Below are 20,628 nucleotides of genomic sequence, written 5' to 3' on the forward strand. Positions count from 1 at the left end.
CCCCCCCCCCAGTCTGTTGGGGAACCGCTGCCAGAGGAGCTGTGGACCAGGAAGTTACCACAACGAACATGAGAGCACCTGCGAGCCCTGCCACGAGGCCTGTGCCACCTGTGCAGGTAAAGGGAGGGGTGACTTGGATCAAACCAAACAGGACCCTAAGCCATATATACACTGCTCAAAAAAATTAAGGGAACACTTAAACAACACAATGTAACTCCAAGTCAATCACACTTCTGTGAAATCAAACTGTCCACTAAGGAAGCAACACTGATTGACAATAAATGTCACATGCTATTGTGCAAATGGAATAGACAACAGATGGAAATCATAGGCAATTAGCAAGACACCCCCAATAAAGGAGTGGTTCTGCAGGTGGTGACTACAGACCACTTCTCAGTTCCTATGCTTCCTGGCTGATGTTTTGGTCACTTTTGAATGCTGGCGGTGCTTTCACTCTAGTGGTAGCATGGGACGGAGTCTACAACCCACACAAGGGGCTCAGGTAGTGCAGCTCATCCAGGATGGCACATCAATGCGAGCTGTGGTTTGCTGTGTCTGTCAGCGTAGTGTCCAGAGCATGGAGGCGCTACCAGGAGACAGGCCAGTACATCAGGAGATGTGGAGGAGGCCGTAGGAGGGCAACAACCCAGCAGCAGGACCGCTACCTCCGCCTTTGTGCAAGGAGGAGCAGGAGGAGCACTGCCAGAGCCCTGTAAAATGACCTCCAGCAGGCCACAAATGTGCATGTGTCTGCTCAAACGGTCAGAAACAGACTCCATGAGGGTGGTATGAGGGCCCGACGTCCACAGGTGGGGGTTGTGCTCAAAGCCCAACACCGTGCAGGACGTTTGGCATTTGCCAGAGAACACCAAGATTGGCAAATTCGCCACTGGCGCCCTGTGCTCTTCACAGATGAAAGCAGGTTCACACTGAGCACATGTGACAGACGTGACAGTCTGGAGATGCCGTGGAGAACGTTCTGCTGCCTGCAACATCCTCCAGCATGACCGGTTTGGCGGTGGGTCAGTCATGGTGTGGGGTGGCATTTCTTTGAGGGGCCGCACAGCCCTCCATGTGCTCGCCAGAGGTAGCCTGACTGCCATTAGGTACCGAGTTGAGATCCTCAGACCCCTTGTGAGACCATATGCTGGTCGTTGGCCCTGGGTTCCTCCAAATGCAAGACAATGCTAGACCTCATGTGGCTGGAGTGTGTCAGCAGTTCCTGCAAGAGGAAGGTATTGATGCTATGGACTGGCCCGCCCGTTCCTCAGACCTGAATCCAATTGAGCACATCTGGGACATCATGTCTCGCTCCATCCACCAACAGACTGTCCAGGAGTTGGCGGATGCTTTAGTCCAGGTCTGGGAGGAGATCCCTCAGGAGACCATCCGCCACCTCATCAGGAGCATGCCCAGGCGTTGTAGGGAGGTCATACAGGCACGTGGAGGCCACACACACTACTGAGCCTCATTTTGACTTGTTTCAAGGACATTACATCAAAGTTGGATCAGCCTGTAGTGTGGTTTTCCACTTTAATTTTGAGTGTGACTCCAAATCCAGACCTCCATGGGTTGATACATTTGATTTCCATTGATAATTTTTGTGTGATTATGTAAAGAAAAAAGTATTTAATAAAAAGATTTCATTCATTCAGATCTAGGATGTGTTATTTTAGTGTTCCCTTTATTTTTTTGAGCAGTGTATATGTACAAATTTATATCCCCCCCCAAAAAAGTAAAACAAATACAGTACTAATCATTTAGCTAGTCATCAGCGTCACCGTCTGAAGCGATAATGTGTCATGAGAGGGACAATTTATGTGTTTAGAGTGCAGATGTTGTCTCCGGGTGCTTAGGGGCGGCAGGGTAGCCTAGTGGTTAGAGCGTTGGACTAGTAACCGGAAGGTTGCAAGTTCAAACCCCCGAGCTGACAAGGTACAAATCTGTCGTTCTGCCCCTGAACAGGCAGTTAACCCACTGTTCCTAGGCCGTCATTGAAAATAAGAATTTGTTCTTAACTGACTTGCCTAGTTAAATAAAGGTAAAATAAAAATAAAAGATGGGTTACAGTGTGCGTCTGTTTGTATGTGTGCACATGTGTGTTATCACAGGTGCGGGCATTGAGGCGTGTAACCAGTGTGCTGATGGGTACCTGATGGAGGAGTGGAGGTGTGTTTCCTCCTGTAGTGTTGGCTTCTATGCCACGGAGAGCAGCCCACAGAAAACTAGTGATGGACCCAGGATATGCAGGAGGTGAGTGAGCTCTGTGTCTTGGTGTAGGTGGATTGTTCATTATTATTATGGCTGGCCTCATTCCAACATGTGTATAATAATCTTTTGCTTGTGTTAATACACACGTGTGAATTGCCAGTGTGTTTTTTTTTGCATATTCCAACTCCCCCTGAGAGTGGGGTCACAGCCAGGGTCTGCCATTTTCCAAGGTGACCCCAGAGCAATTTAAGGTTGTGCCTTCCTCATGTGCACATTGGCCGATTTTTCACCTTGGCGATTCGAACTAGTGACCTTTCTGTGTGTGTGTGTGTGTTTTATTGTGTGTTTGTGTGTGTGTTTGTGTCTGCCTATTTCTGTGCACATGTGTCTGTTTATGTAATCTCAGCCAGTCTGCTGGTACCTCCTCAGGTGTGATTCCAGCTGTCTCACCTGTGTGGGAGCGGGGAAGGGGAACTGCAGCAGCTGTGCTGGTGGATACAGTCTTATGGACAAAGTGTGTATGGTCAGCACCGTCTGTGGTGATGGTCAGTCAATCAATCACTCTCCTTAAACTCACTCGTACAACCCAGTGTCTATTCCAGGGGTGAAAGTAAGGCGGTACGGTCCGGTACGGCATCCTAGCAAAATAAATAGTGGGGGTACACCATACCTTAAAACGTGAGCCTATCACAATTATTGAAACAAAATTTCAAGTAACTTATCATTACTGCATGCCAGAGGCAGGAAAAATGAGCAAATGGACATGAAAACGTGTTGTGTAGCCTATGCTCCAAAATGCCATGTGGCTCCACGAGAACACAGACATTTTGCCAAGGCAGAGATGAGTGGCCCACACCGAGACGCGCACGGACAGCAGTGGATGCATAAATTCTAGCCTAATGACATTCGCCAAATGTCATTACACTTTGTGGTGTTTTGTGTAACAGATGTCTCTTTCCATTCACCACTGTTTGGAGGCTGGAAATACACTACATGACCAAAAGTATGTGGACACATGCTCGACGAACATCTCATTCCAAAATCATGGGCATTAATATGGAGTTGGTCCCCCCTTTGCTGTTATACAGTAACAGCATCCACTCTTCTGGGAAGGCATTCAACTAGATGTTGGAACTTTGCTGCGGGGACTTGCTTCCATTCAGCCACAAGAGCATTAGTGAGGTCGGGTGCTGATGTTTGGCGATAAGGCATGGCTCGCAGTCAGGTGTTCCAATTCATCACCAAAGGGGTTCGATGGGGTTGAAGTCAGGGCTCTGTGTAAGCCAGTCAAGTTCACAGAATCATCTAGAATGTCATTGTATGCTATGGCGTTAAGATTTCCTTCCACTGGAACTAAGTGGCCTAGCGTTCTCCCGGCGTCCGCCAAACCCTGATTCGGGCGTTGGACTGCCAGATGGTGAAGCGTGATTCATCACTCCACAGAATGTTTTCACTGCTCCAGAGTCCCATGGTGACGAGCTTTACCCCACTCCAGCCGACGCTTGGCATTGCGCATGGTGATCTTAGGCTTGTGTGCAGCTGCTCAGCCATGGAAACCCATTTCATGAAGCTCCCGGCGAACAGTTCTTGTGCTGATGTTGCTTCCAGAGGCAGTTCGAAACTTGGTAGTGAGCGTTGCAACCGAGGACAGACGATGTTTACACTCTACGCACTTCAGCACTCCGTCTTGTTCTGTGAGCTTGTGTGGCCTACCACTTCGCGGGTGAGCCATTGTTGCTCCTAGAAGTTTCCACTTCACAATAACAGCACTTACAGCGACGAATGAATTCTACTTTCACCCCTGGTCTATTCAGATAGTGTATCGTATAGCTACTATGTTAGTGTAGGTCACACGTTATATTATTATTACAAAGTAACTATACATATAACTAATTAAACGTAATCTGATCAGTTTCCTTTCATTACAAATCAAATATAGTTGTATATGCCTCATCTGCAGTTGCTAGGTACAGCTGAATACTTAGGTTCTGTATTAAAATATTACAGGGTAATTACATTGAATTAGTGCAACGTAAATGTAAAATGTTGTCTTTGTGTTTTGCATGCAGGAGAGTACCAGGATAGCCATGGGAAGTGCCATGCATGTGACGCCACGTGTCTGAAGTGTACAGGCCCAAAGTCCGAGGAATGTATCAGCTGTGGCCCCTCTAGGTAAGTCTATGGTGAGGACTGTATCAACTATGGCCCCTCTAGGTAAGTCTATGGGGAGGACTATATCAGCTGTGAGCCTTCTAGGTAAGTCTATGGTGTCTATGTAAGGCCATGGCGAGGACTGGATCAACTATGGCCCCTCTAGGTAAGTCTATGGGGAGGACTATATCAGCTGTGAGCCTTCTAGGTAAGTCTATGGTGTCTATGTAAGGCCATGGCGATGACTGGATCAACTATGGCCCCTCTAGGTAAGTCTATGGGGAGGACTGTATCAACTATGGCCCCTCTAGGTAAGTCTATGGGGAGGACTATGTCAGCTGTGAGCCTTCTAGGTACGTCTATGGTGTCTATGTAAGGCCATGGTGAGGACTGGATCAACTATGGCCCCTCTAGGTGAGTCTGGTGAGGACTATAACAGCTGTGACCCCTCAAAGGTAAAGAGATTTCCATACAGGAAGAGATGGGGCGGAGCAGATTTCCCAAAAATGGAGCAGATTCTTATTTTCTCCGCCTTGGCTGAGTGGCTTTCACATGCATGAGCACCGCCGATCGCTCCGCCTGGATAGAAGTCCGCCCCCATCTAGCTGCATTGAAAATGAATGGCATCTCCTCTACCGCTTCATGTCTTTAGAGGGAAACTTTGGGATTTTGGCAATGACTCCCTCTATATACATCCCCACAGTTACAGTAGATTAACTCGTGGATGCCATTTTTATGTCACTGCGTCCAGTATGAAGGAAGTTAGAGGTATCATGCTAGCAGATACCAATAGACTTCCAGTCATTGCCATTACGCTAACGCTAGTTAGCAATGGCTCACAAAACTACCTCTTGACTTCCTTCATGCTGGACACAGACATAAAAATGGTATCGACTCACCTAGAGGGGCAATAGTTGAGACAGTCCTCACCATAGTCTTACCTAGAGGCCTATAGTTGATACATTCCTAACCATTGACTCACCTAGAAGGTTCACAGCTGATACTCTTCACCATAGAATAACCAAGAGGGGCCATAGTTGATAAAGGGCTTCGTTGCCAAATCCCAAAGTATCCCTTTAATCTATGGTTAGGATTGTATCATCAGTGGTATCATCTGTGGCCCCTCTAGATGTGTCTATAGTCTGAGAAATATATAGATATACTGGAGCAGATGTCATAACAAAGAGGTTGATTCAGGTGACATACTGTACAGTTCAACCTTGGATATAAAATGCTCTCTTCCTGTGTCATCCTGTCTGAGACACTTATTTTTACATATAAAAGGTGCATTCTGGTAACTGTACATTCCCTTTTGGTAACACAAGGCAATTCAAAAACAGAATTAGCCTAGAGGCAACAAAAAAAAAGAGCCAGCACTTTTTACAGGCAATGAAAGTTCCAGATTGCACTTTTTTTTAATCGATAGTGCAAGAATCTGGCCATTAAGCAGTTTTTCTACTTATTCAAAGTCAGATGGACTCGTGGTGGATACCATTTTTATGTCTCTGCGTGCAGTTTGAAGCAAGTTGGAGGTAGTTTTGCGAGCCAATGCTTACTGGCGACAGCGCAATGACTGGAAGTGTACAAGTACCGCTAGCATGCTCCACCGGAAGCACATGTAGTTTAATAGTTAGGTGCTGTTGCCTCATTGTCTCAGGTCTCTGGATCAGGGTTGCTGTGTGGCTCAGTGTGCCCGGGGGAAGTACCAGTCAGGTGGCCAGTGCCACCTGTGTGACCACACCTGTGCCACGTGCCTGGATGGAGGGCCTGCCAACTGCACCAGCTGTGACACCGGTGAGGGGAAGGGACACCTGTCATTCTAACTGACACAGTCCAGTGGACATGTGCTCTGGCTCTGGGACAACAAACACATTGCACTTTATACCACTAAAAAAACTATATTTTACGGTAATAGACTAATAGTGTGTTGTGTGTGTGTGTGTGTGTGTGTGTAATGATTGTGCGTCTGTCTGCCTGCCTGCCATCCATATGCGTTTCCCTCAGATAAATTCAACATGGACCGCTACTTGTACAAGGGGGGTTGTGTCGACGCTTGTCCAGAAGGACATTACCATACCCAGGAGAAGAGCTGCGAGGCCTGCCCCGACAACTGCAACCTCTGCTCCTCCGCCACACACTGCCTGCGCTGTAACTCCTCCTACTACACCACTGATGGAGTCTGCACCCGACTGGAGTGTGGAGAAGGTGACAGATATAGCCAGAATGTTGTGTTCTTATGTAATATCTGCCGCTACAGGTATGAACATGAAGAAGAAAAGTCTTTGAAGTATTTCTGTCTCCATAGAGAATTGTAATTCCCCCCCCCCCCATCTCTCTCTCTGACTCACTCTCTCTCGCTCTCTTTGTCTGGCTCCCCTCTATCTGTCTGTCTTTCTGTCTCTGCCCCTCTCTCCCTCTACAGGTGAGGTGGAGGATCCAGAGTATGATGACTGTATGGCCTGTGAGGAAGGCTGTAAGAAGTGTGTACTGTGTAAGTTAGTCTACCCATGTGAACCCTATCTATCTAACAGTTTGAACACGGTTGGCGAGGGCCACAGGGAAAGGAATAGGATGAGAAGATGTCTGAGTGTAGTTTTTCTCTATTCCTCAGATAACCCCAGGCATTGCCTATCCTGCACTGACGGCTTTTACAAGTAAGCAGAGCAAGGAATAAAAATCTTGTTTTAATCTTAACGAACCCCCCCCCCCCCCCCCCCCCTTAATTTATGGAATATCACCTCAATTGTCAATATCTCCGTGTGTGATATGTAAATGAAAGGGTGACAGGGGAGGAAGACGACACAAACCAACTTCTTGCATTGAGTTTAGATTCCAAGATGGCTGCTACAAGAACTGCCCAGCGAAGACATTCAGCGTAGAGGAGGAGATGACCTGTGTGCCGTGTGATGAAAAGTGCGTCAGCTGTGACGAACATGAGTGCTACTGGTGTGAAACCGACCTCTTCTTATCAGGTAAGGGTTTGGTCGGTGTAACTGTGTGTGTGTGTGTGTGCTTGCGTGTGTTCTTGACATGTTTTTTGCTCTGTTCCACCCAGAGGGGAAGTGTGTGTGAGTTGGGGTTTTGAGTGTGTGCTCGTTTGTGTGTGTGCTTGCGTGTGTGTGTTCTTGTGTTTTAAAGTGTGCTCTGTTCCACCCAGAGGGGAAGTGTGTGCCGGAGTGTCCGGACGGTTTCTACGGAGACGAAGACACCCAGGAGTGTGAAGAGTGTCACTCTGACTGTGTGACATGCAGCGGTCCCGACAGTGACGACTGTGTGTCGTGTGAGGAGGGGAAGAGCGGGGAAGAGGGGGAGTGTGTCTCTAAACAGGATTCCTGCCCTGTTAAGACCTTCCTCACTGGTGAGATTTAAAGGATCAATTTACCGAAAAATGTTACCACACTGTTAGGGCGTACTTCAGAAATGTATTTCATTACACAAGTTATTGTTAGACGATTGCTAATGACCTTGGCACTTCACTTTACCCTGTGAGGGAGTTTGTTACATTAACATTGCACCTTGCTGCAGGAAAGCCATTTCGAAAATGTAACTTTTTAATCCCAACAACTTTAGTTGTAGGCTATGATTATTATGAGAATAAATCCCCTGGTACTGTATGATATTGACTTGTTTGGTGTTTTCTCGTGTTCTTCCCTGCAGGTGAAGGAGAGTGTGAGGCCTGCCATGCCTCCTGTGACTCGTGTTCAGGAGAGGAGAAGAGCCAGTGTAAAACCTGTGCGAAAGGTCTGCCTGACGATATTTCTGCCTGTCAATTTGTCAGAATGTGTGTAGTGTGTGCTCGTCTGTTTCCAGTGAGGTCGCCTTAAACCCTGCGAAAAAGAGAAAGATAAGCACATCCCACTGGTTCAGTTCTGGTCCTGATTGCAGACCGTGACAGTGTGCGTGCTTGCGTGTGCTTCTGTTTGTATTCTGACCATATCCTTCCTGTGCTCTTCCCAGGGCGGTTCCTGTCAGCAGAGCAGGTGTGTGTGTTGAAGTGCCCAGCGAGCTCGTTCGCCGGCCGGCTGAGCGGTGTGTGTGAGCCGTGTCCTCGGGGGTGTGTGCAGTGTGTGGACGAGCATCGCTGCACCCGCTGTCAGGTGGTACGCAAGGCCCCGCTCTACCTGCAAGACGGACAGTGTGTTCGTCAATGCCAGAGGTCAGAGTTCATATGAGTATGGTAAAGGTGATAGCTCGGGATTTAGGCAAAGAGGCCCTTGATCTACTTAGTCAGATGAACTCGTGGATAGCATTTTTATGTAGTCTGTGGCTGCGAGTACGGAGCTTTTGCCCTCGTTCCCGCCCTTCCGGGAAACTGGGTCACGTTTCTGTGCCTGCGTTATTTTACTATGTAACTACTGCTCACACTCCCTTCATGTTTCTCTCTTTACTCTTCTGAACCGTGATGACGTAGCCTATGTCTCTGCCTTGTATTTCTGAACAGCGGAAACAATAACCCTGCAGCGAGATGAACAAACGTTCCCAAACATACATATTATGAAGGCTATACAACCTCATCCTGTCCGCTGTGACGGGTATTGCAGTTGCACAAGCAGCATACAGTCCCTACACGTTGCATTGGCGCAAAACCAATCAGTGTTTTGTGTGAGGGTGTAGGGTCATCTTTATAGTTGCTGCCATATCGTAGCCACCAGACAGAGTTCCTGAAAAAGAGCACTGCTACTTAGACTGCCTGTCTGCCTCCTGCTTAGCCAATGCGTGCAATGATGATGAAAAATGAACATTTATATCGCTGCTTAGACTTCGTGTCTGTGTCTTGCTGGTGTTTGATATGCTGTCTAGACAGCGGCATGCAACTTCCTGCTTGAGCTTTGTGTTTGGGGCCCAAAAAGAACGATCTGTGTCTTAACCATGCAGAGGCCCTACTAACTGCTATTTTGCTTCTCAATGATCATGCAAGTACTGCACGACTTGGATACCTAGCTGTTCAACTAGGCAGCCGTTCCAGGCAGCCGAGCGTGTATACGGACTGGTAACCAGAGTCTGACAATGGGCGAGTTCATTTTGCGTCGCCCGGTGCACTATAACACCCCTCTTGAAGAAAGAACATGAAAACCGTAGGGATGGTGCCAGGTTTCCTCCTGACCTGACCAAAGAGTTCAATCTTGGTTCTTATGGTCTGAGAGTCCTTTAGGTGCCTTTTTGCAAACTCCAAGCGGGCTGTCATGTGCCTTTTACTGAGGAGTGGCTTCCGTCTAGCCACTCTACCATAAAGGCCTGATTGGTGGAGTGCTGCAGAGATGGTTGTCCTTCTGCACAGAGGAACTCTGGCGCTCTGTCAGTGACCATCAGGTTCTTGGTCACTTCCCTGACCAAGACCCTTCTCCCCAGATTGCTCAGTTTGTCCGAGCGGCCAGCTGTAGGTAGAGTCTTGGTGGTTCCAAACTTCTTCCATTTAAGAATGATGGAGGCCACTGTTTACTTGGGGACCTTCAATGCTGCAGAAATGTTTTGGTACACTTCCCCAGATCTGTGCCTCGACACAATCCTGTCTCGGAGCTCTACAGACAATTTCTTCAACCCCTATTGACAGATGTCTGCCAATCAATTGAATTTACCACAGGTTTACTCCAACCAAGTTGTAGAAACATTTCAAGGATGATCAATGGAAACAGGATATACCTGAGCTCAATTTCAAGTCTGAATACTTTATTTTTTATTTTTTTCATTTGACAAACATTTCTAAAAACCTGTTTTCACATTGTCATTATGGGGTATTATGTGTAGATTGATTTTAGAATAAGGCTGTAATGTAACATTTTTTTTCCATGTTTAATCCTGCTCCTAGAAACTCCCAGGGTCTGCAGGTTTCTGTTCCAACCCAGGGCTCATACACCATTTTGATCATGATTCATTGCTCCTCTCCCCACACATCATTGCTGTGGAAAATGATGATATATTGTATGACATGGTTATGTATTCACCTCTTTATCTAAATGGCGTATATACCTTTCATTTGACAGAACTGTAGTGCCTGCTGAACTCTACTGTACCTACTCAAACCCTCTCAGTTGTCATGACAGCTTTCCCAGAGATGCTCTTCTCCATCACAATGTCGTGGATTGACTCCAATTGCTCACTCCCCCTTGTGGATTTAGAAGCTTTGGATTGGTCTAGGCAATTTACACCATACTTCTACCACCAGTCCACGAGAGGGAGTGAACGAGTGCACACTTTTGGGGAGAAGGGTAGAGAATGATCCCGGGAACCCCAGTGTGCAACTTAACGTCCTCTCTGCTGTGCTCTCCCACTGTGTACTTTTAGTGGGTATGCAGCGGGCCAGGTGTGTCGCGGCTGTGCGACAGGCTGTGCCTCCTGTGAGAAAAATGCCACCTACTGTCTGAGCTGTGTGGAGCCCTTCCTTCTGTACCAACACCAGTGTGTGGAGGCCTGCCCCCCTGCACACACGCTCAGAGACGGGGAGTGTCAGCACTGTCCCACAGCCTGCCAGGAATGTAGCCCCAACAGAGAGTGCACAGGTGAGACACACACAGACGAGAGTAGTGATGGCATATTTGTCATTTATTAAGGATCCCAATTACAGGTCTACTCTTCCTGGTGTCCAGCAACATTAAGGCAGTTATGTACCATTTCAATATGACATGACATTGCATTTCGTGACACTTTTCACAACATATAAAGTGTGTTCCCTCAGGCAACTACTCTACTATCACATATCTACAGTCTATGTGTATGTGGGTGTAAAGGGCGTCTTATCATGTGTATGTGTGTCTCTTCACAGTCTCCGCCGTTCCATAAGGTGTATATTTCGATATGTTTAAAAAAAAATGGATTCTACTGCTTGTGGGATAGAGTTCCATGTAGCCATGGCACTATGTAGTAATGTGTGCCTCCCATAATCTGTTCTGGACTGTTCTGTTCTGCTCTGGTGGCATATGTCTTTGTGGGGTACTCATGGGGTGTCTGAGCTGTGTGCTAGTAGTTTAGACAGCTCGGTGCATTCAGCATGTCAACACTTCTAACAAGAAAACAAGTAGTGATGAAGTCAGTCTCTCCTCCACTTACATGCATATTTACATGCATGTTGTTAATATTAGCTCTCTGTGTACATTTAAGGGGCAGTCCTGCTGCCCTGTTCTGAGCCAGTCCCTCTTTGTGGCACCTGAACACACGACTGAACAGCACACCAGGTGTGACAAAACTAGAGCCCGTAGGACCTGCCTTGTTGATAGTGTTGTTGAAAAGGACAGACTTGACCATGACAGTTTACAATCTAGGGTTTCTCCAAGCACTTTAGTCACCTGAAATTGCTAAATTTCCACGTTATTTATTACAAGATTTAGTTGAGGTTTAGGGTTTAGTGAATGATTTGTCTCAAATACAATGCTTTTAGTTTTTTAAATATGTATTCCTTGCCACCCATTCTGGAACGAACTGCAGCTCTTTGATAAGGGTTGCAGTGATTTCACTCACTGCAGTAGCTGATGTGTATAGTGTTGTCGTCCGCATACATAGACACACTGGCTTTACTCAAGGCCAGTGGCATGTCATCAGTAAAGATTGAAAAAAGTAAGGGGCCTAGACAGCTGCCCTGGGGAATTCCTGATTCTACCTGGATTATGTTGGAGAGGCTTCCATTCAAGAACACCCTCTGTGTTCTGTTAGACCGGTAACTCTTTATCCACAATATAGCAGGGGGTGTAAAGCCGTAACAAAAACGGCTCCTACAATCTTTTTATCTTCAATTTCTCTCAGCCAATCATCAGTAATTTGTGTAAATGCCGTGCTTCTAAATGTCTTTCCCTATAAGCGTGCTGAAATTTTTTTCACCACTTACACACTCACTTTGCAGAATTTTAAATGCTTTTCTTTCATAATTTGATCAGTTATAGTGGCAGCGTTTTTTGCTGGCATGCCAATGCCTAATTTTGCTAATCTTGCCAATAAAAAAATAAAAAAATAAAGTAAATGCCTGAATGATGAAATGGAGTTGAGTTTGCCTTTTTGCCCCAAATTTAATTTAAGGTGCTCCAAAGCTTTTTACTATCATTCTTTATATCATGTATCTTTGTTTCATAGTATAGTTTCTTCTTTTTATTCAGTTTAGTCACAGGACTTCTCAATTTGCAGTACGTTTGCCAATCGGTTGTGCAGCCAGACTTATTTGCCATTCCTTTTGCTTCATCCCTCTCAACCATAACATTTTTCAATTCCTCATCAATCCAAGGGGATTTAAAGGTTTTTAGCCATTTTCTTCATGGGTGCATGCTTATTAGTAACTTCAATAAGCAATTTCATAAATGTGTCAAGTGCAGCGTCTGGTTGCTCCGGATTACACACCATCAACAACATAGGTATCACTACAAAACGTCTTCTATGACCTCTTATACACTATATCCAGCTTTTGGAACTGTGGTTTTCCTAGATATGGCTACTATATTGTGATCACTACATCCAATGGATTTGGATACTGCTTTAAAGCACATTTCTACAGCATTAGTAAAGATGTGATCAATATATGTTGATGATTTAATTCCGGTGCTGTTTGTAACTACCCTGGTAGGTTGACTGATAACCTGGACCAGGTTGCAGACACCAGTTACAGTTTGAAGCAGCTTGATGAAAGCCAGTCAATATTTAAATCACCCAGAAAATATACCTCTCTGTTCACATACGTTATCCAGATAAAGGGCAAAGAGAGAGAAATAAATATAAAAATCAATAGGTAGCCAGACAGGGAACAAGAAATTCCCTATCTTAATCCATCAGTCTCCTTTCTCTCTCTCCCTCATTTCTCTCTCTCCCTCTCTTCATTCCTCCCTCCCTCACCTCCTTCCCAGGCTGTGAAGAGTACCACTTCCTCTACGAGGGCCGCTGTGTGACGGACTGTCCCGAGAGGTTCTTCCAGGACTCTGAGCAGGGCGTGTGTGTCCGCTGTCACCCTGACTGTGCCCAGTGTGACGGTCCGGATGGGGACGACTGTGACTCTTGTGCAGACCCAGAGGCCACCCTGCACAACGGAGCCTGTCTGCCAAACTGCCCATCCCACACCTACAGGGACAGCAGGACTGGACAGTGCAAAGGTGAGGAGGCTTGGATCTTGACACAGTGGTTCCCAAGCATTTTAGGACTGAGATCCCCTGAAACCCTTTGAAAGTTTAATGTGACCCACCAAATAAAGAAAGCCAACCATAAGGGGAAAAGTATGCACTTCTCCAGTGTACTATAGGTCATCTAGACTCTTGACTGGGTCATCTAGATTCCATGCAACCCAGTGCTGTGACGTATCTGGTTTCTGTGTGATATCTCGTTTCTCTGTGTCAACTTTTTCCAGACTGTGATGGCTCCTGTCTTACGTGCTCGGGGCCCCACGCTGGCTCCTGCTCCAGCTGCAGAGAGGGCCAGAGACTGGACGCCCACGGGCAGTGTGACCCCCTGGTTAACAGGTGCACCCCCCGCCACTACACTGGAGAATGCCACCCATGCCACAAGTACTGCCAGCAGTGCAACGGGCCGGGCAAGAGCCACTGTCTGAGCTGCAACCAGAACCATTTTATACTGAGTGAGTGGAGTCATTCTCATTCCTCAACCCTTGATCATACAGTGTTACGCTAGCTGTGGATAAGACCATGCTAAGAATAGAAGAGAAGAGGAAAAAACAGTCACTGAAAGTTGTTTTTGGTTTAGAACAGGGGTGACAAACTCATTTTGTCGTGGTGGCCGCATTCGGTTTTCATTGGGGTCCGGAGGGCGACAGTGATAATGTGTTATATTTCCTTGCCGTCAAAATTGGCAAAAAAATTGTCTTCTATCCATCGTACTTCGAATTTTTAATGCTCCCCCGGCTGTCTAGTAATTATTAGCATGCTGGACAGTCAAGAAACTGTTTGAATATAGGTCCATTATCATTTCTACACAGTTTCGATTTGGTTTTAGTCTTTTTAAAGTATATTGACTTAGTTCCCCCCCCCCCCTCCCCCTATTTTTTGCTCAAACCCCTGCCGGACAGATTAGACCTGTGTTTGACACCTCTGCTTTAGATGTTTAATTCCAGTAGCAAATTTAACAAACAGACACTTTTCCATGCCAGCCGTCATGATCGGAAATTGTTAATTTTGCCTGAGCCACCATTTCATTGTGTGTGTGTGTGTGTGTGTGTGTGTGTGTGTGTGTGTGTGTGTGTGTGTGTGTGTGTGTGTGTGTGTGTGTGTGTGTGTGTGTGTGTGTGTGTGTGTGTGTGTGTGTGTGTGTGTGTGTGTAGATGGTACCTGTATGGAATTCTGTCCTACTGGGTTCTACCAAGATGAGTCAAGCCAGAGATGTGAAGGCTGCCACCCAGCCTGCCTCACCTGCATGGGCAGACACAGCCACGAGTGTCTCAGTTGCAAGGACCACCTATTCAGAGAGGGCAAGGAGTGTGTGGACACCTGCCAACCAAGGTTAAATTATAGTGTTGTTATTTAGTTGTCACTTTGACTTTGGAAGATAATGTTATGATATGGTTGCTTAGTTATTTGATCCATTTTTATTTGATCCAAAACAACTTATATTATTTATGACAGTTCTATAATTTATGAACAGTTAACATTAACTCCAGTATATGTGGCTCATGTACAGCAACTCACAAACACAACATTTTAGTGTTGCATCACCATGCTCCGTCAGACCAATGGAGTCTGGGCAGACCATCCATCATATTGTGTTGTTTCACTCGCACTCGTGTCTTCTGTGCTGTGTTGAGACCTCAGACAACAGGTACAGTCCATTGAATAACAATGGAGCTCACGACTGAGATTGAAATGGCCTTTCATATGGCCTGATAAATTCTAAGTAGACCAGATAGTATTTGAGCAGGAGTGATTGAGACGGTTACATGTAATGTACTGTTCAATTGATGCCCAGTTTAAATATCTCAAAGAGGCTACAAAAGGCACACAAATGGTAAAAACTCATATTTCTTGCTGTGACGTTTCCCAAACACACACCTACAAGCATTGGGACACACCACTGACAGTGCATTCACAAAGTATTCAAACCCTTTGACGTTTTCCACATTTTGTTACGTTACATACAGCCTTATTCTAAAATGGATTAAATAGTTTTTTTCACTCATCAATTTACACACAACACCTTATAATGACAAAGCAAAAACAGGTTTTTAGAAAATGTTTTAAAAATATAAAACTGAAATATCACATTTACATATGTATTCAGACCCTTCACTCAGTACTTTGTTGAAGCACCTTTGGCAGCGATTACAGCCTCGAGTCTTCTTGGGTGTGACGCTAAAATCTGTATTTGGGGAGTTTCTCCCATTCTTCTCTGCAGATCGTCTCAAGCTCTTGTCAGGTTGGATGGGGAGTTTCACTGCACAGCTATTTTCCGGATCTCTCCAGAAATGTTAGATCGGTTTCAAGTTTGGGCTCTGTCTGGGTCACTCAAGGACATTCAGAGACTTGTCCCGAAGCCACTCCTGTGTTGTCTTGGCTGTGTGCTTGCGGTCGTGGTCTTTGCCCCCAGTCTGAGGTCCTGAGCACTCTGGAGCAGATTTTTATCAAGGTTCTCTCTGTACTTTGTTCCGTTCATCTTTCCCTCGATCCTGACTAGTCTCCCAGTCCCTGCTGTTGAAAAACATCCCCACAGCATGATGCTTCCTCCACCATGCTTCACCGTAGGGATGATGCCAGGTTTTCTCCAGACGTGATGCTTGGCATTCAGGCCAAAGAGTTCAATCCTGGTTTCATCAGACCAGAGAATCTTGTTTCTCAAGGTCTGAGTCCTTTAGGTGCCTTTTGGAAAACTCCAAACAGGCTGTCATTGGTCTTTTACTGAGGAGTGGCTTCCGTCTGGTCACTCTACCATCAAGGCCTTATTGGTGGAGAGCTGCAGAGATGGTTGTCCTGGAAGGTTCTCCCATCTCCACAGAGGAACTCTGTAGCTCTGTCAGAGTGACCATCGGGTTCTTGGTCACCTCCCTGACCAAGGCCCTTCTCCCTCGATTACTCAGTGTGGCCGTGCGGCCAGCTCTAGGAAGAGTTTTGGTGGTTCCAAACTTCTTCCATTTATGAATGATGGAGGCCACTGTGTTCTTCAGGACCTTCAATGCTGCAGAAATGTTTTGGTACCCTTCCTTAGATCTGTGCCTCGACACAATCCTGTCTCTCATGGCTTAGGTTTTTAGCTCTGATATGAACTGTCAACTGTCGGAACTTATATAGACAGATGTGTGCCAATCAATTGAATTTACCACAGGTGGACTCCAATCAAATTGTAGAAACATCTCAAGGATGATCAATGGAAACAGGATGCTCCTGAGCTTGAGTATTTGTTTTTAATTTTAATACATTTGGAAAAAATCTAAACTTGTTTTCGCTTTGTCATTATGGTATATTGTGTGTAGATTGATGAGGGGAAACATTTATTTAATACATTTTAGAATAAGGCTGTAATGTAACAAAATGTGGACAAAGGGGTCTGAATACTTTCCTTATGTCAGTTAAGATGGTGTCCTATGGAGACATAACATGCACAGTTTGAGCTACTCCAGGAAGTAACCTTGCAGGCTAGCTCAGTGCTGCCATTTCTCATTGAGTAACTCCAATTGAAGTCGGACCAGTGTACTGCAGGCTGCCATTAGCAACTAAATTAGCCTGTAACTTCTACTGTGTGGGATTTTAAAATAATCGGTTGAAGGACATACATCTGGCGTATTAGAAGCAAATATTGGTACCATGATTGTCTTAAAAAAACACACATCTCCCACACAGACACCTAGAAACAGTGACACACATCCACATATACACACACACACACACACACCAATAAATAGACAGTCCCACACACACACACAAAGCCCTTCTAAACATCCACACATCCCACCATCAATGATGGGTGTCCCTGTCTGACTTGCACTGTCTCGCAGTCACTATGGAAACATGACCTCGAGGACGTGTGAGAGGTGTGACCCAAGCTGCGGTGAGTGTTCCGGGGGCAGGGCTGATGGCTGTCTGAACTGTGCAGATGGACTGCTCTACCTGAGGAAACAGGGACACTGTCACTCCAGCTGTCCCCAGGGCCACTATCAGGACAGCCAGCACCACACCTGTGAGCCCTGTCACTCCAGCTGCAGAACCTGCTCAGGTAGGGAGGACAAGAGACGTGTGTGTCTGTCTGTCTCATTTTTTCACAGTTGGATCACAAGATACTTTAAAACCCAGTCAATACTTGTTACCATAATCATGAAGGGGCTGTTTCCCGGACCTGGACCCAGATTAAGCCTATTCCAGGACTGAAAGGTACTTTCTATGGAGATTTTTCATTGAGTATGCATTTTAGTCCAGAATTAGCCTTAATCTGGTCTGGGAAAAGTACATCGATCTGTTTTTGGCATTCACAAGTGATTGAATATCGACCTATTCCTAAAACAGAGAACGACGAGACAGATTTCCCAGTTAGCACATCTGATTCCTTAGAAGTTGTGGGAACGTATGTTTTTCGTTTCCCATTGGTTCTGGGAACAAAGCCATAAGTTTCCTGACCGGTAAAACAAAACGTTCTGAGAACGGAAGTGAACATTTTTCCCTGTTTTGGGAACGTACATTTTTAGGTTGCAGGGGGGTTCTGAGAATGTTTCACTATCGATCCCAACACCTTTCCTGGGATGTTTTTTTAATGTTCTGAGAATGGAAATTATAGGTGATTTTAAGGTATTTAAATTACGTTCTGAGAACGTTTCAATAACACTGTTAGCTTACTTTGGGTTAATTGTTTTAACCTCCAAGCACAGGTGGGACACATGAACATGTGTTTGCTTAGGCATTAATCATGCAAACACATTTATTTTTTCACTGTGGCACAGTGTCAGTGAAATTCTAACTTTTGATCTTCTGTTCTGTATCCATGGAATTAGTCAGTAGAATTTTTTTATTACTCTTTCAAAGCTGTTAAATTTAGCCTATTCGCTCCTTACGAATTTGGTTGATGATTCTTAAAGTGTTCTTTGAATCTTACTAATGTTTTCTTGTGTTTTTTTAATGGAAAGTTTTCTTAATGTTCTGGGAACATGACTTTAACTAGAACCACGAGGAAACCTGCAGAAAACATTATGCTAAAGTACTGAAATTCCCAACCAGCTCTCACAGTCTCCGAGTTCACATTCTTCACATTTTGAAGTTGTTCCAAACTTCACATTTCTCAGTGTTTTTAAGGTTACGTTTAGACATTAACTCTGAATGGTTAAGGTAAGGGTTAAGGTTTGGGATAGGCTAAAACCAAAAATTAAAACAACTTTGTATCACTGGTTTCAAACACGCAATCTTTGGCACCAGAGACAGATGCTTAGGCATTAACTCCAAATGTTTTAAGGTTATGGTTAAGTTTAGGTATTTACGCCAAAATCTTAAGGTTAGGCATTCATTCTGAATGGTTAAGGTTTGGGATAGGCTTAAAACACATCTCAAAAACAACTTTCTATCGCAGGATTCGAACATGCAACCTTTGGGTACACTCATCTGCCATCCCCACCCACAATGCCCTAGCAAAACCATAATCTACTTGAAAGTGACAGAGTTCACTAATGCCCCTAGTGGCCGGTTTCCACGTCATTCCCCGACATCTTCAGACATGGATGGACGTTGAATACTGATTTGTGTGGCCCGACTGGAAATTCCCGCAGAAGAAAGTTGTTTTTTAATAATCTCTGAATGTTCTGAGAACATGGCTTTAAATAGAACCATGAGGAAACCTGTAGAAAACGTTATCCAGAAAGATTGAAATTCCCTCAGGAGAATGAACATTCTCTGAACTATTTGACAACATTCCCTAGTGTCAAACCATTGGGAGAATGTTCTTAGAACATGACCAAAATTGAAATGAAACGTAACCGCGTTTGAACTTTTTAAGAAAAATCTGTTAAAGTAATGAAATACCAAGAACATTTTTGGTTTTGTCACGTTTTTGTCAAACGTGTTGAGAAGCCAAGCATCTATCCTGTATCATTCCCAGAAAGTTGACAGAGAAAGGTTGTATGCAAAATAACCATAGGACAACCACACTCTCACCAACCTCTAAGAAACATATGGTTCTCAGAATGTTATCTGTTAGCTGAGTTGTGTCTTTAAATTGACTAACTAAATCCAACAGAAAAAAAAACAATGCACTGGAATGTCATGCCAACTACGCTACAGTCCAAGTGCCCAACAATGTAATTGTCCCATATTTCCAGGAAAAGGATCTCAGGCGTGTGACTTGTGTCACATGGGCTACACGCTGACAGACGGAATGTGTGAGTCCCACTGCAACATGGGTCAATACCCCGTGCTACAGGTAACCACGATTACCCATTACTCACCACTCACCATCTCTGTACTGTATAATGTGCTTCATGTTAGTCACACATGTCAGGCTTGACACACTCCCTGATGTCAATGAGTCACAAATAAAGTTACACACGTCCTGATGTCAATACAGAAATGAGTGCAGTGTTAAATGACTGATTTAACCTAAACGTGTTTGATCGATAGTTGTTAGTGTTGTTTGGCTGGAGAACGGTACCTCGTTACCGGGTAGAAATGTGCCCCTAGTTAAAAGGCAGGTTTGTGGCTCTCAAGGACCCGTGCTCTACACCCTTGACTTAAACTTACCTTGTCCTTTCACATCTGCACATGTGCATTATAGCATGTAGCAGGGATAGGAGTTAGAGGTGGGGCCTGTGTGCTGATTCCTCACGTCTTCTCTCCTTGACTCCTTCTCAAAACACATTGGAGAAGGTCCAAGGGGATAAATATTCTGAGGAGGAGGAGTCAGGGAGAGAGGACAAAAGGATAGAGAATTGAGACTCACCCCCTGTTTCTTTTGTCGAGGGATCAAGGAAAATACTTTTGAGATTCACCCTGTTTGTGTGACAGCCTGTCCACTTGTGATCTTCTGGCCAGGATTGTGAGGACTGTGACGGTTCCTGTCTGGACTGTCGCGGACCTGGTCCATACAACTGCACCATTTGTCCTGCCCATGCCATCCTCACAGCCGGGGGACGCTGTCTGCTCTGCTGTCAGAACGACATGCTAGTAGAGGGAGATTCCGAAGCGCAGCAGCAGCAGCAGCAAGAATGCTGCAACTGCACTGAGACAAGAGGTGGGCTCAGGGCTCTGTTCCAATATACAGACCAGCATACCCCTTAGAATGAAGCAGACCAGAGTTCAAATACTATAACATTCAACGTACTTTAGCTGTGCTTGATTGAACTTACCTGGTTCTGTCAAACAGATAGAAAAGTCCAAACCTCACCCA

General features: G+C 45.4%; 1 protein-coding gene across 1 annotated transcript in view; it reads left to right on the forward strand.

Moving 5' to 3' along the window:
* The window catches only part of pcsk5a (proprotein convertase subtilisin/kexin type 5a), a 35,537-nt gene that overhangs the window by 13,551 nt on the left and 1,358 nt on the right, over positions 1-20,628 (forward strand). Inside the window, exons 18-36 of the mRNA XM_020457638.2 lie at positions 13-116; positions 2,112-2,253; positions 2,641-2,756; positions 4,281-4,383; positions 6,020-6,156; positions 6,367-6,567; positions 6,785-6,853; positions 6,974-7,016; positions 7,192-7,334; positions 7,520-7,720; positions 8,020-8,103; positions 8,320-8,518; positions 10,645-10,859; positions 13,182-13,424; positions 13,676-13,903; positions 14,603-14,780; positions 17,264-17,481; positions 19,565-19,665; positions 20,274-20,472. Of these exons, the coding sequence (XP_020313227.2) occupies positions 13-116; positions 2,112-2,253; positions 2,641-2,756; positions 4,281-4,383; positions 6,020-6,156; positions 6,367-6,567; positions 6,785-6,853; positions 6,974-7,016; positions 7,192-7,334; positions 7,520-7,720; positions 8,020-8,103; positions 8,320-8,518; positions 10,645-10,859; positions 13,182-13,424; positions 13,676-13,903; positions 14,603-14,780; positions 17,264-17,481; positions 19,565-19,665; positions 20,274-20,472 (2,924 nt within the window). The remainder of the gene's footprint in view (positions 1-12; positions 117-2,111; positions 2,254-2,640; positions 2,757-4,280; positions 4,384-6,019; positions 6,157-6,366; positions 6,568-6,784; positions 6,854-6,973; positions 7,017-7,191; positions 7,335-7,519; positions 7,721-8,019; positions 8,104-8,319; positions 8,519-10,644; positions 10,860-13,181; positions 13,425-13,675; positions 13,904-14,602; positions 14,781-17,263; positions 17,482-19,564; positions 19,666-20,273; positions 20,473-20,628) is intronic.

Source organism: Oncorhynchus kisutch, linkage group LG23 (genome assembly GCF_002021735.2).
Source record: "Oncorhynchus kisutch isolate 150728-3 linkage group LG23, Okis_V2, whole genome shotgun sequence".
Taxonomy (NCBI): Eukaryota; Metazoa; Chordata; class Actinopteri; order Salmoniformes; family Salmonidae; genus Oncorhynchus; species Oncorhynchus kisutch.